Below are 15,494 nucleotides of genomic sequence, written 5' to 3' on the forward strand. Positions count from 1 at the left end.
CGCAAACATTATAAATGCTTCATGTTGTGAATGGCTGACACGGACACTGTCCTGTGCAGGGTTTGACAGAGAGGTGTGGACTGCAAGAAGACAAAGGGCACTCTGGGACGTGGAAAAGATATCCACTTGCTGTAGGGGCTGCTGTACTGTGTACTGCTGTGTATCACCTTACCTTACATAATTGGGTCCATACGAGCACCAAATGGCGCTCGCTGTGGCGCCCAGCAGACAGGGAGGGCAGAGTTTACCAGAGGGAGTGACGGAGGATGTCACCTGCACTGTCCTAGTTGTTTTTTCTGTCTCTGTGGAGAGAAACGGACAAACTGACTCATCTGGGTCTGAGGGGCTTCGTTCTTCACTTCCTCCTTAGTCTTTATAACACAATGGTAATTGGTAGGAGTGGGCGTGTGTGCATCTGGTGCAATAACCCCCCTGCTACACCCTCCACCATCCAACCCCACTCCTCCTCTTCATCTTCCCAGCCCCCACCCTGTTGAAAGCTCATTAAAAGACCTGCTGTTAATGAGCTAGAGGGATCATAGAACTTCATTTTCATTAGAGGGGGGGTGGGGTTAAGGCCAGAGATGCTGGTGCAGAGGTTTTTATGCCCTTAAAATGGAGTCAGCAATTATCCCAACCCCTTGACACTCCCCACCCACCCTGCTCTGCCTCCTAACATGCCCACAAACAATAACCAAACTGCCCCTCCTCAATTTTGCATCCTGAGAAACCCTTGTCGCCCGTGTCCCATCACAGCTCGCTGCACCCATCTCACAACCTGCAGGATGACTGACACCAAATATATCCACACACACACACACACACAGACACACACACACACACACACACACACAGTAGCACACAAACACTTGCATACACGCCCCGCTGGAATTACATTACAGAGTTTCTAGACAAAGCCAGTAACATCACAGGGATGTAAACAAGGAGTGAGGGTCCCTAATCCAAACGCTCACATTAAAAATTAATAACTCAGCGCTGACTGTGGTCCTCAGAGGAACGACCCACTCTGACTAAGACAACATCCTGGTGAGAAAAGATACTTAAAAATAGTTTCAAAAGCTTTGTTCTGGGTACCAAAAGAAGAAGGGGGATAAAGAAACATTCGGAAAAAGCAACCACGAGCAGAAAAACACTGCACAAATATATTTCACCTCAATTCTTTATTGAGGCTCCTCATGAGAAGGTGAATTACAAAATGGTGTCAACTTTACAAAGACAGCAGAGCTTCACAATAGCCAGTGTTCAGCGGAAAGGAGACGACTCTAGGAAAAGTGGAGGCAGTTAACATTAATAATAATAACAATAATAAGTAGAGCAACAGCAAGAATGTCAATCTATGTACAAATTATTATCCCTGAACAGTTACACTGCACTCATCCATTCATGACACAACACACACAAGAATTTGCTTTCCCTGACATGAATGCAAGTAGAAATCAGATATGGTCACGCAAAGTCATCACAGTAGTCACGATAACATTGGCAGCATTCTACTTGACAACTTTGTCCTGTTTTTCGTTAAATTTGCAGAATCCTCTTGTGGTTTTAAAGATATAATAAGTATCTTCTCTGCATTAAAATGCCTTAAAACAAATAGAGCAATGTCTGAGTTTCCAACAATGTTCAAACACAGAGAAATCTGTCATTTTGATCAAGGACACAATCTGTGTCACTTAGCCACCGTCACTTCTCAGTGGCGTCTTATCCCTTGTGGTTGTCTGAATGTTTATTATTATTTCTACCAGAATAAACCCCTGTATCTGCTGGTTTGAAGAAGACACCTCTGTGTATAATGAGCTCCAGGTAGAAACCTCCTCAACGTTTGGATTTGAAGTTAACACTGGCTTCAGCCACTGCCACGATGAACAGCATAGGTGAAACGCTTATTTTAAAAATGAAACTGATTTACTAAGTGTTTTCACAAGATTAAATCACCAAGGAAGATACCCCTGTGGATAATCTGACTCTTGGTTAAAACCTCCTGAATGTGTAGATTTTAAGTTATCAGAGACCAAATGTGAGCAGAGATGAGCAGGACCTGGGTAGCTGCCCCTCCATGATGATCCAAACAGTGTCAGAAAAAGACTGAAGACTGTTTTTGGGAGGAGAAAAGCGGTAAAAACCTCTTTAATGAATACTGAAGGAATTCTAACCAGGAGAAACAGACTGCAATGATGGCATTGCTCCATCTTGTGTTATTGTTTTGACCGAGAGACCCCCTAGCTGTAGAAAATAACATATTGTATGTTTAAATCGTTGTCTGCAAAGCACCTGTCAGACGCATGACACGGTGATTATGACCTGCTGAGTCATGCTCTGCACACAAAATCACAGGACAAAGTGTTCAAGTAGAAGTGTCACCTGAGGATTTTTTTCTCCAATATGTACAGGAAAACAAACAAACAGACACATTCACTCAAACTCACCCAAGTGCTTCACACAAAACTCCACCAATCGACTAGCTACTTCTGCACCTCTCACCCTGTAGTTCAGCAGTTACACAATCACCAACATGCAGCATCCATAAATTAAGAATAATACAAACACAAGCGACAAAAAAAGAACAGTTTCGAATGGCTGCAAAACATGCACGAGCTTCAAACAGTCCGGCACTTTACAAATGTAAACAATGAAAGAGAGAAATTACCATCACAATAATAAGTACAAATAGAGAAAAAAATACAGACCCGTTTCACATGTAGGTAAAATTGCAATTTTTTTATGCATAGAAACGTATCATGAAAAAAAAAAAACATCAGTAGATGAGACTTTAAAGTCTCCTTATTCACATTTTTAAAACTAGAAAACAGAAAATCATCCATACATACTGTCACAAAGTCAGGAGCACAACCTTGCCAAGCTCCGTGAGCCCTGTGAACATTACGTTAAGTGACAAGTGTTGTGACAACCAAGCGCCTTTAAAAAGAGGAGTCTGAGAAACTGCAGGCAGACAGTGTTTGGATTCATTTCACCCTTGTGTCTGTTCAAACAACTTTAGTCTTTAAAAGGTCTTCTCAAAAGAAAACCAGCTAGGAAGCAAAATATGACCTCTCTTGGTCTGCTGAAAATATATTAACATCGTTCTATTGTCTTTTTTTATGCAATATAATCCCTTCTCTATAGTATCTGACAGTTAATATCTGTCTCCACCTGTCCGGTGGGTCGCTAGAGAGATAAATCACTCGTCTTTTGCATCCTGCACTGCAAAATGGTGATTGGTTTCCTGTGTCTGTGTGGACTGTGGCGGTTCACTTCCTGTTTGAGAGCTCTGGTAATCTCCCTGTTGAATGTCACGGCCTTGTTTTGCTCTGTGGTCTAAAGAACTGTAGGCACTTAGTTTCAACCAGCAGCTTTGCATACAACGTGGCTGCTGTGTGCCTCCGCGCTGGCAAAGAGGATGAGAGGCCGACTGCAGCTTTTGCTTTAGATTCCAGTTTGCTCAATGATGGGGCGAGTTCTTTTTACTTGAATGGCGAGTTGAATCCTACACAGTGCTTTTTTATTGTCAATTAATGAATGAGAGCAGCTCTCATGGTGCAGAAGTCAAAGCTAAGCTCACTTCAGTGTTGCTCTCTGGTGGGAGATCGGCCACTGCGGCCGGACTCCCTCTGCTCTCCACGTACTCGCTCTGCCCCTCCTCCACCTCCATGCTTTTCACATCACTGTGAGTTTTGCTCTCCATTTCAATCTGATCTAAACTGGCCTCATCCTCCTCCATCTTCACCACCACTGCTTCTTCTTCAGCTTTTATGGCGGCCAAAGTGTCCGCAGCACTGGCCTGTGCGTACGCCCCCACGCTGGCGTGGCTCAGGCAGTGAACTTTCTTCAGGTGTTTCTCAAGAGTGGCGTAGACGGTGAAGGGGACCGAGCACAGCTGGCACAAGAAGGAGGCTTTGGCTCCATGCGCACCGTGGGTCTTCATGTGGCGCGTTAATTTGGAGCTCTGGGCGCAGGCGTAGTTGCAGAGGCCACAGCGATAGGGCCGTTCACCTGTGTGGCTGCGGCGGTGCACGGTCAGGTTGCTGCTGTTCCTGAACTGTTTGCCACAGAACTCGCAGGCTTCGTCTTTCTTCTTCTTCCCACCTGAACCTACTGCGGTATTGTTGTTGTTTCCTCCGCCGCTAACACCTCCTGCCACACTCCTCCGCTCGTTCTTACTCTGCCACTCCTGCACAACCTCGCTGACTTTGGCTGAGCTCCACTCAGTCTCCTTCTCTATGATCTCTCCTCGCTCGTTCTCCCACTCTCCGACTCCTCGCACTCTGTCGCCCATCTCTGGCCGTTTGGGCGTGCAGTTGCCACTGGCGATGCCACTCTCGCCGCTGCCTCCTGTCTCTCCGCTTTCCAGTGAGCCTTCAGACGGGCTGGCGCAGGGCGAGGTGTGCCGAGGCTCCCCCTGCCCCTCTGCCTCCTCCTCCCCTCCCTCTCCCGCCTCTCTCTGGCGCTGGTACAGCCTCAGCAGCTCCCTGTCTGGCGGTCTAACCGAGGTCAACAGCATCAGGCCTGAAGCTATGGACGGGTGTTTGGGCAGGGTCAGGTCTAGCTCGGAGGGGCCCTGCGATCTAACTTCTTCACCAACCATTCCCTTTCCCATGATTCCAGCTGGCTGCATTTGAAACCTCCCTCTCATCCCCTGCCTCCCTCCGTCCTCCTCCATCACGACCATCTCTACCGACTCATATCCACCTCCTCCTCCTCCTGCCTCCCTGTGATGGCTCCTTATGTGCCGGGCCAGCTGGCCACTCTGGGCAAAGGCCTGCCCGCACACTCCGCAGTGATAGGGCCTGTCGCAGGCGTGAGTCCGGCGGTGGGCGGAGAGGGCACGCAGGGACTGGAAGCTCTGGTCGCACAACTGGCAGTGGAAGTCGGCCTGGAGGGAGCTGGTCTGAGGAAAGGGAGAAGCCTCCGGTGGAGAAGAGGACGGGGAAAGCACCAGGCCTCCGTGGGAGCTGCCTGTGGTGCTGTTATTCCCCTCTGCGAGCTCCCTGAGCCGCACTGAAAAGTTCAGAGCCTGCATGTTACTGGAAGAGGAGGTGGAGGAGGAGGTGTGTGTTAGACGGGAGCGATTGAGGCGCAGGGCAGAGGGCTGAAAGGCGGAGGCAAGAGCTTGACTCAGGTGGCGAGGGTCCAGAGTGGCTGCAGCAGGCTTGTGCTCTTTAAGTCCTCGTCCTCCTCCTCTCACATCGGTGTCATCCTCCTCTTCATCCTCTTGGTAGATGCTGAAGGAGTGTATGTGCTGAGCGTGCTGTAAGAGCGCCCATGCAGATGGAAACATGCCTTCACACTGCTGGCAGGTGAAGTAGGAGGGCTCTTCAGATGCTGGAAAACAACGATGGACAAAATTGAGTTAGCAATTTTGATCAATGGTTGTTAGTAAAGAACACAGAGATAAAAAAAACTAGGAGTAAAACAATGAGGTAAATTCGTAGAGATTAAAGCTGCAGTAGCTATTTTTCCGTTTCTTTGGTGCAGGGGAAACAAGTTCTTAACACAACATCTGACAGATTTTTAAAGTTGATATGGCAACTTGTGAGCAAACTTGCCTTTTTAGACATGCTGCAGATATGCGGTAACATGAACATTTATTTAAAGTGTTTGTTTGAATGTTTGTGTAATTTTCATTTCTGATTTTGGTCAAAAATTGGGAAGAAATAAGCAAAAAAATACAAGAAAATTACCTGAAAATAGGCAACAAAAAAAAAAGAAAAGTAACAAAACTAAACAAGAAAATGACCCGTAACATAATTTTAAGTATATATGTGCGTGTGTGTGTGTGTGTATATATAAATTCTTTTTCATTTTCCCCTTTTTTTCAGCACTAATGTTTAGGTCATTTTTTGTCCACCTTTTCCACTTTTTCTTTTGACATTTTAGGGACATTTCTAGTCAACTTGCTTATTGCCTTTCCCCTGACATTTTCTAAAGAAATAAAACCAATTTGCTTTTTAAAGCAAATTTTTTTAAACAGGTTAAAAAGCTTGTGAAAGGCATCTGAATCGAGCACATGAAAACTGATGTTGATCCAGGTTCCAAAGGGTTAATGGCTAGGTTTTAGCTCTTCCTAACAGGCAGATGTTGAACTGACCATTCACCAGGAGGAGAGCGACTCCAAAGATGGCAGCAACAGAAAGTTTGATGAACAAAAAGGATCGAATGCAGGTGTTTGATGGAGGACTTTTCAATACTACTTGGTACTGAGTTGTTTTGGGTGATACCTATACCCAGCTCTACTTAAAAGACTCTTAAAAGACTACTCTTAAAAGACTACTTAAAACTGAACAGAAACATGAGTATCAGCATGATAAAAGCTAAATGTGGATTCAAATAGAAAAAGAGAAAGGGAAGAGTCAGGTGATGAAGTAACACCAAAATAAGAAAAAAGTGTGACCCAAAGCTGAGCAGAGAGAAATGGAGCTCCGGCAGCCGAAAGGCCAACAGAGATGCCGTCGAGTTGCAAAGTACATCTGGAGATATTTTTATATGTGGATAGCTTTGTCTCCTAACCGAGAGCCACTCTCCAATTAAGCTGCAAATTGCTAATTAGCAGAACGTAGAAAATGAACGCTTTATGCAAATCAGGCACTGACTCAGCCTGCTTGACAAATGAGGCCTTTCTGCATAAATCAAAATTGGAGAGAAGATCCCCAAATTGAGGGGGAAAACAGTTCTTTTTTTTCTTTTTTGGAGAGGTTCAAAGCGGACTCTGGTATAAGCCTCTTTCATGTTTCCTCAAGTCAAATCCTTCTGTATTTTACTGGAGGGGGGAGGAGAGTGAAGATGAAAAAGAGAGCAACTGTTTCTTTCTCTTTTTCCCCCCGTCTCCCGCCCTCCCTCTGTCTGGAGACGAGAGGAGCCGTGGTGTTCATGTCCTTTAACCTAGCCTGAGGAGAAACCCAGGAGAAGTTGAGATACTTCTTTTAAAAATAGGGTGAAGAGTGAGAGTGGGAAAAAGAGAGAGAGAGAGCGATAGGTAGGTCAGGGCTCAGGAGATAAAAAGAAAATGAGATAAAAAGATTATAATGTAGTACAGGGGGCCAAGAGACACCACGAAAATATGTCACCCCTTTGGATTGTACTTGAGACCCATCCTCCAACCCCAGCTCTCCTCACCCCTCCACTGCCCCCCCAAAACCCTCCAAATCTTTCCCTGAGGGGGGGGCTTTTGTCTCGGGGTCCTGGTGTGAAACACAATACCCAGCCGGTTTCTCTTTCCTTCCCTCTCTCCCCTCTCACTCCTCGCTTTTTTTTTTTTTTTTTAATGATTCCCATTTGGCCCGGGGTAGCACTTGAATATTAAGCAGAAGCAATAACTACTAATTAAAAATGCAGATTGGCTGGGAGCACTAACGAGCAGCAGGCAGAATCTCTTTTCCCTTGGGAGGCAGAGGGAGGAGAAAAGAGAGGAGGAGGAGGAGGAGGAAGGGGGGATTGAAAGAGGGCAAAGCGAAAGTGTGTTGAAGATGGGGGGAAGAAATGGGGGGGGGGGGGGAGATGAGGAAAAAAAAACAAACAAGGAGAATAAATAAAAAGGAATGAGACAGATGCACGCGGCTCTTCAGTAATCCATCGCACTCCCTTTTCTCTTCCGTCCATGCCGCTTCTGTCTTGAATACAGAAAATAGACGAAGGACCTTTCCGCTGTGGGATAACTGCTCTCTCACTTTTAGTCATCTCAGAGGCTTCAGATGCTCAGTTGCCCTCACACTAAAACAACACTTCCCATCACTTACAAGGCCAATTAAAACTGCCCCTTTACTACTTTGACATGCAAGAACTTCCCGTCACAAACTGTACAATCTGAAAAGAAAAAATACAGCAAAAGCAGACTAAAAATTTGCAATTCCAAACTCCAAACAAAATGCAACCTACATTCGCTAATAAAACTTTAATCCAAACTTATCCACTTTTTCATTATTCACAAGCCGTCATGCTCTTTCCCCTCCCTGCCTCGTGCACGTGTTAGGTTTGTTGTATAATCCTGCGGGCACAAAAATTACCAAACTCCTGTGTTCTCCGTCTGTAAGTGAGAGACAGCAAGAGATGACTGAAACAGAAAAACAAAAAAGAGGCTGTGGACAGACGGAAATGGTGCGTGCACAAGTCCCCCGAGCGTTACACAAAGGAAGGAACTGCTAACGTGTGTGCACATGACAGACAGGGTTTCAAAATGTGCAAAGGGGCACTGATACCTAATAGGAGTGTGCGGCAAGATGCTCTGTCAATCTCATTTATGCTACATGCTTGCTTTTTTCAATTCAGAGATCCGGCATGACCTTCAAATATATCTGACCTTTGCAGGAAAAACACACTGCTTCATCTCAAACACATTGTTAGCCACTGGACGTGAAATTTTCAAAAAGGATTCCTGATCGAATTCCACCGTGACATATCATATTTGGTACCACCATCACGGTGTCCGCACTCTACATGTTTAAAAGAAAACAGCAGCAGAAAAGGCGTGAAGAAAAAGACCTTTAGGAAAATCACTGCTAATGTGTGATACATTGAGCAAGAAGAGAGGGACGGTTTTGACAACAAGAGGGAGATGCATGAGATGAAGAAAAAAGGAGGAGGAAGGAGAAGATTCCCAGGAGCTCAGGTGGCTCGGCCTGGGGCAGAACAGTGGGAGATGGCAGAGGAGCTGCACATGATGCAATGTCCTCCATTACGGTGTCATGACAGCAAGGAGAGCTGCACGAACAGCCTCACATCCTCTGACCATTTCACACTGTGGTGCCCAACCATTGCACTCCTTTACACAAGAACGATGGTGAAACACGCTCCTGTACTGGTGTTTAGAGGACATGGTCTCTGTTGTCCAGCTGGGCGCAGAGGAGGGCAGATAGGGAGAAACATGTTTACCTGGCCACTCCACCTCAGAGACTGACAGTCAGGGAGATGGGAAAGAGCTCAGGTGCTCAGTGTGGAGCCCTCGGGGACCCTCGGTGCCCTCTGAACGCTCCTGACGCCTATCCTTTCCACGCAATTAGCCTGTGCGTCACTAACTCATGCAGGTCTGCTAATGGCAACGGCTACCTAATGAGCTGGACTCGGGAGGGGGGAGGGGGGGTAAATGAAGAGGAGGGCGGTTGAAAAAAATATTACACAAAACAAAAAACAGAGGCACTAATTAGCAACCTGCCACCTTTTTCTGCTTCTCCAAGCACTCACCTGCTTTGCTGTGCTCCGCCTTCACCTTCACGCCGGGCTCCTCACTGCAGGCTCGGCCCCCTCTCCGAAGCTCAATGAAGCCCGGGCCCAGCTCGGCGTTGGTTAGGTGTTGCTGAGCACGGTTGGCAGGTGAGGGGGGCGTGGCGTTGGCATTTGTGGCTTGGTTTCGTGAGCGGCAGCCACCCTGTTTGTGCTGTATGAATGCCAGGATGTGGGCAAGGGGGAAGGCCCGGCTGCACTGGCCGCAGGTCAGGAGGTCACGACCCTCGTCAGGAGCTTGGGGCTGCGGAGGAGGAAGAAGAGGAGGGGGAGGCAGGTCGTCTGATGGAGTGCTGCCATCCGGCATGTCAGTGGCATCTGAGAAATATGACAGAGAGGAGACAGAAAAGAGAAAGTTGGATTACAGAAATTCAACTCTTTTTACTCACTTTTAAGGGGTAACAGAGAAAGTGAATTTAAAAGATAAAACACGACATCTAGGACCATTTCACAAAGACAGACACACGCAGTTCATTGCAAAGGGACTTCATCGCCATTGCCACAAGCAAAGATTTCAGGAGGAATCAGGGGACGCCTCCCTCAATATTTACAACATGCATTTGCCCCCCCCCTTCTATAAAAACATGAAAGTAGTACAGAACTTTTGTTTTGTTTAACACTATAAATTTGTACAAAAAAGGCAGACGCTGGATCAAAAACATTCAACAGAATGCAGGAAAAAAAAATGTTGGCAGAGGACCCCCAAAACAATAAATGTTAACACAAAACCTACGCTCTGCGCCGTGGCACCTTAGTGTTTAAAGTAAAAATATGAAAGACTGTATTTAATGACCATGTAGTACCTCGAGTTAACATGACCTGGATGAATCACAATCTTCACCAACATACACTTTTCTGGCTGTTTGAATGACACTTTCATAGACCAAATAATGAATCCAGAAAATCATCTGTTAATTCTTTGAGTAGAGTTGTTTCGATGCCAGTATCAGAAATGCCTCCGACACTGCCTAAAATGATGGGTCAGGTATTTGCAAAGTACACTTGTCTTAATGTTGCCATACCATGTGATTTATTAATACTCTTAAAAATAGTTTCACACCTGGAAGAAACTGCAGTTTTCCCAGAAATCAAGTATTTTTCTGCTAGCCCAGTATTTTACACCGGAAAGTCCAAAAATAAAAAGAAAACATGTACAGCGTACAAGGCTTTAGTTTCAGGGTTAGTGGCATACAGGTGTTGATTTATTTTAACGCAATGGTATTGAATGGGTACTCAGTTTTGACCGATATGCAAATTCGACTATCGGGAAGGCAAAAAATGGTATGGGAACATGGGAATTTTTCAACCTTTTCTTTCTAGAATTACTAAATCGTCTTCTCTAATTGACATAGATAACTGACTGTGTCTACAAAAACTTGACTAGTAAGTTTGTTTTTCTAAAGCATTTGCAGCACTTGATAAATGACAGTGATAAAGGGCTTGATGCCACTTTTACACAAACCATTGCCAAATCTCTTGTATAGTGAGAGATAAATTGATAACAAACCTTCCAAAGTATCAAGTAACAAAGTATCCTTGACATTAAATGTCTTGCTTTATGTCCCTTAAATATAATATATACAGACAATACCAAAAATGTCCTCTCAGTTCATTTGGATTTCTGCTTAGGAGTATTTGGGCCGTGCTCAAATTAACAGCCCAAAGTGGTTTAAGTGCAGTTAGACCTCAGTGGAAATACAAAGCAGGCGTGGTGATTGAAAGTGCTAGTTTCAGTTGTGAGCTCTAAAGCAACGAGGCCAATCTGCTCAGTCAATACTGACCACTTCCTTTAACCGACCCAAAACAGATCCGCTCTCTGGCTGCTGCAGAGAGGAGCCCTACTGTCCATCTCAGCAGGAACATCAATAACTAATGTCACAACCACTGTGAGCTCCAGACAGGTAAAGTTATTGATTTAAAACTGCAAGATTACGACCAAAACTTTAAGCTACAACTTGCCCTGCCAGCTGCAGCCGGCGGGAGTTTCTCAACAGGAAGTGGATTGCAATAAAAGAGAAAAATGACTGAAGGTGTTTGAGATAAGAGCAGCCCCTGTGTTTTTTTTTTGGTCACAGGACAGCACATCTGATTTAACAGCCTGACACATCTTATGAGCTCTTTGAAATGCATGCAACCTGCAGACAGGTGCAAACACAGAGGAGTGGACACAACTTGAACCTCTTCACAGTCTAAGTAAAGTTTTCTAAAGAAATGCTCCCAGGTAGGAGGGGGAGGGAGGGTCAGTATTGCTCAATGCGGTCACAGGCACACCTTGATGCCTCGACTGGATCCACCTGCCCCGGATAGGCCGGCTAACACACACACACACACACACACACACACACACACACAGGACAGGTACAGACAGTACAGTCTGAAGTCGGATCTCGCCAGTTGTTACTCAAAAATGTCACCTTTCCTGTTTCAGGGCTGCGCTGTTTGTGCAGACTTGCAAGGCGCGGTCACACACACACACACACACACACACACACACACACACACACACACACACACACACACGCACGCACGCACGCTTGCACGCACGCACACAGAGTTGAGTCAGGGCCTGTGGTCACACCAGACACGCACCACTGGTCTCCAGTAGAGAACTGTAAAAAACAAATGGGGTTTAAGTTTCTCTCTTATTTCCCTTCAAACATGTTTCTTTGTGAGCTGCTGTCTCCATGTTTGAACAGTCTAAATTGAATCAGATGAAAAATGGGATCTTTTCTTCTTTTTATTTATTTATTTATTGAGAACATTATTTAATTGTCCGAATAAATAAAAAAAAACTTAAGCAGGATGGAAGCAGTTTCTTGGCGTTTCATTGGGGGGAAAACTGTCCCAGTAAAACCAGCAGAGACCGAGGGAGAAATGTGATCATGGTCTAACCTGGATATATTAATCATCGTGTTCGGACCTGTAGCCTCTGAAAACAACGTGCCAGTAAACCGGTCCTTCCTCTATGAGCACGAACAGCACACATCAGGACAAACATGACAAGAAAAATATCTGCTCTAAATCAAATATTTACCTAAAAAGGAAATGAACACATGCATACTGGCACGATTTGGGTCAATGAGTGCACAAGATACTCAAAAAACACTCTTGTAATAAACATTCATCATTTGGTAACCGGTGCCAGTGCGCATCCAAAACCATGCGCTCAAACTGACAATGAAACAAAACTGTGACCTGAATTTTAGTTTCACTCCCCAAAAAACCCCATCTTAAACAGTTTGCCCACACATCTCCGCTCCCCCTCCTCTCCGGCTTACCTTGAATTGCACTCAGGTGCTGCGGTCTGCTTCCAAGTTTGCGCCTGGACATCGCGTCGAGCGTTTGGCACCTTCACCGGGTCCCAAACCACGAAAAATAAATCCGTCCAGCTGCTGCTTGTTCTCCGATAAGTTGACCGAAAGCTGAGCGGCGGGGACAGGCTGATGAGACTGTCTGTCCTCTGCCTGGACTCGCACTGAGCACTGAAGGCTGCGTTCAAGTTCACGCTTCTTCCCCCGCAGCGAGCTGAGGGCAGAAGGGGGCATGGGCGACAGTAGGCACCGCCCGCCCAGCTCCTGCGACCCTGACCCCGCCCTCCTCGGGTAACACAAACGCAGCTCTCCCATCAAGCTTTTTTTTTCTTCTCTCTTTTACAGTTTTTTTCTCTTATTTTGGTTTCAATCAATGTTTTCACATCCAATAAGTGGAAATCCACATTTAGTTACTTTTCAGTAGCTCAGAGGAACTACCTGGTTGGTTTTCCACAGGTGTCTCCAAAATAAAAAATAAAACCAGAGCAGGAGTCATTTCTGCTTTTCTTGTTGACCAGCTGTGAGTGTTATACAGACATAAAACACAGCAAAAAGCTCAAAAATACCTCAAAAGTTACAGATTGACTGACACAAGCTGCAGTAAATGAAGCATCTTTCGCTGCCAAACTGAGATTTGTCGCCACCTATTGACACAATAAATAAACCCTTCAGAGAGCAGACGCTATACTTAACGTACAGTTTGAAGCAACATCACACCCATAAGGCCAGAGTGCGTTTTTTTTCCTTCTGATTTCAAACACATACAATTCCCAACCTATCTCCCACCTGCCTAATCCCAGTGAATACCAACCTAAAGGGAAAAATAAAATCCGAATAATAATGATAATAATAATAATAATACAAAAACCCCACACACCACAAAAGCAATTTAAGAGAAAGAAAGCAAAGTTAGTTCCTGATTGTGTTGCAGCTCAAATCTCTTTGTTTCTAAGGTAACAACAGCAAAGAAAGCTACTGAGACATTTGAAATCACAGAGAAAAGATATATGTAGGCTAATGAAAATAATAAAGTGGAGAATATCAAGGTTTACATCTCCCTTGTATAATTTTGTGGTGTCTGCATTAGTTTTTGTTTTATTTTATGCTTTCTTTTATTATGTTTGGTATTGCTGTTTCATATCTGAAGTTAAAATGAGCTTTTTGGAATATTATCAAATGAAATGTCTGAAAATGTAATATTTTACTTGAAAAATTATCATTAAAAAATGTGTCTTTTTTGTGATTCACATTTTATTAAATACTCAAATAATTGTTTAGAAATGTGAAATCCTTGACAAAGAACTTTATTTTCTTGCCTTTTTAAATAGAGTTCTACTCAAGGTCAAACTCATGTAAAGACCGTCTTCAAAAAAAGAGAAAAGAGAAAAAGAGAAAATCTTTAGAGTGAATGAATGAGGCATGCAAGCCAAATACAAAACCCAAATAACTTCACTGAAATCTCTGTCTTTGTGCACAATCTGTACAGGTATCAGACACTTTAACTTACTGCTTTTTAAGACCTTTTCACATTAATTTATACCTATTTCACATTGAATTTTCTTTTCTTTTTCTATCTTTTTTTTTTTTTTTTTAATTTTCAAGCATTGCATGCAGGTAGATTAGCTCAAGCTACATTTACAAAATGTAGATTAGATTAATCTACATTTTGTTAACAGGTGATTGCAAGTATAAAGTCAAAGAGATTTTTTATTTTATCCTCCATTTAAACAGACAGTCTAGTTGAGGCCAGAATGTCTTTTTCAAGAGAGACGTATGTACAAAAGTAACATATACAGTTCAAACAGAAAGATGCGCAGTTTACATATTTACACTTAAAAAAAGCAAGTGTGAATACAGGTACGCAAGCACGACCTTTTGAAATGGTCACATGGAAAAAGAGACTCTAACAAACAGTTTTTGGAGCCAATTTCATTTGAAGGCAGTGTAACATCTGAATCTATCTTTTCCACCTTCAGTGTGAATGTGAAGTTCAGCTAATGTTAAGTTGTCCTGAGACTCGATGTTGTCAGTACTGTGTTTTAAATTCAACCAGAGAGCTGAGGGAACTTGGCAGTTTTGAGGTGGGGCCTTAAAAATAAACACACAATATTGTTAGCTTCTGTTCATTAAGGGGGATCATCCCACCTTTTCATATGAGATGCAAATGTGAGAGAAATGTGTCACCTGTGATGAATTGAAGCACACTGTGATACATCAAGTCAAGAGGCTCCAGAATGGAGGGTGAAGCATGCAGATAAAATGTGACCGTGATTAAAAGACAGGAGTTGAAGGAATTTCCTGCACTTCAGCCCCTCCGCAGGCGGAGGTCAGTGCTCACACAACCAACAAATTACAGCAAACAATTCAATGGACCACTTTACAAGGACTGCACCTGAAGAAAAAACTGGAGCACATAATTCACTTAAAAATTTATTCATTTATTCTACAATTTATTTATTCATTTATTCTATAATGCATATGTGAGAAACTTTTTACATGTGTAATGGAAGTTGGAGAAGGACACATGGGGAACGGGCAGGTTGGGGTTAAGGAACTTTAAAAAGATGCAGGAGGAGTTTCTTTTTTGTTGCTCCTCTGTATCCGCTACTGTCTCGGTAATAATCGTAGGTCTGCATCACATGTTGCACAAATGCATTCAAGCTGATGTATACCTGAAGTTTGTGTGGAAAACAAATAAAACCAATTGGATAAAAAAAATGAATAAGGTGAATAAGATTGAAACATTTAAGTAACCTCCTCCATACAGATTTTTGATCCATAAATCATTTAAGAATACTCTGTATTATTATATACTGTTATAGAGAATTTTTATTTTATTGTTGTTTCACATTTCCTTTTTCACTGAGAGCTGTCATTGGTCATGGAGGTTATTTAAATGTTTCAATCTCTACCATGACTCTTTGACTCTTCTGAAGATGCAGTTTGTGTTGA

At 43.8% G+C, this 15,494-nt stretch overlaps 1 protein-coding gene across 1 annotated transcript; it reads right to left on the reverse strand.

The window, feature by feature from the left end:
- Window positions 1–1,166: 1,166 nt before the first annotated feature.
- znf296 (zinc finger protein 296) lies at window positions 1,167–12,767 on the reverse strand. The gene is made up of 3 exons (XM_042486775.2): window positions 12,510–12,767; window positions 9,193–9,549; window positions 1,167–5,340 (listed from the first exon to the last, which is right to left on the reverse strand). Exons 1-3 carry the CDS (start codon window positions 12,559–12,561, stop codon window positions 3,551–3,553), a joined length of 2,199 nt encoding a protein of 732 aa, XP_042342709.2. The 5' UTR covers window positions 12,562–12,767; the 3' UTR covers window positions 1,167–3,550.
- Window positions 12,768–15,494: the final 2,727 nt, after the last annotated feature.

Source organism: Plectropomus leopardus, chromosome 6, assembly GCF_026936395.1.
Source record: "Plectropomus leopardus strain MGB_pleo_1.0 chromosome 6, ASM2693639v1, whole genome shotgun sequence".
NCBI classification, from domain to species: domain Eukaryota; kingdom Metazoa; phylum Chordata; class Actinopteri; order Perciformes; family Serranidae; genus Plectropomus; species Plectropomus leopardus.

Coding starts and splice junctions, on each gene's coding strand:
- znf296 (XM_042486775.2), bottom strand. CDS start 12,561: ATGTCCAGGCGCAAACTTGGAAGCAGACCGCAGCACCTGAGTGCAATT. Junction 9,550..12,509: donor GCACCTGAGTGCAATTCAAG/GTAAGCCGGAGA, acceptor CATATTTCTCAG/ATGCCACTGACATGCCGGAT. Junction 5,341..9,192: donor GGCGGAGCACAGCAAAGCAG/GTGAGTGCTTGG, acceptor GTTGTTTTCCAG/CATCTGAAGAGCCCTCCTAC.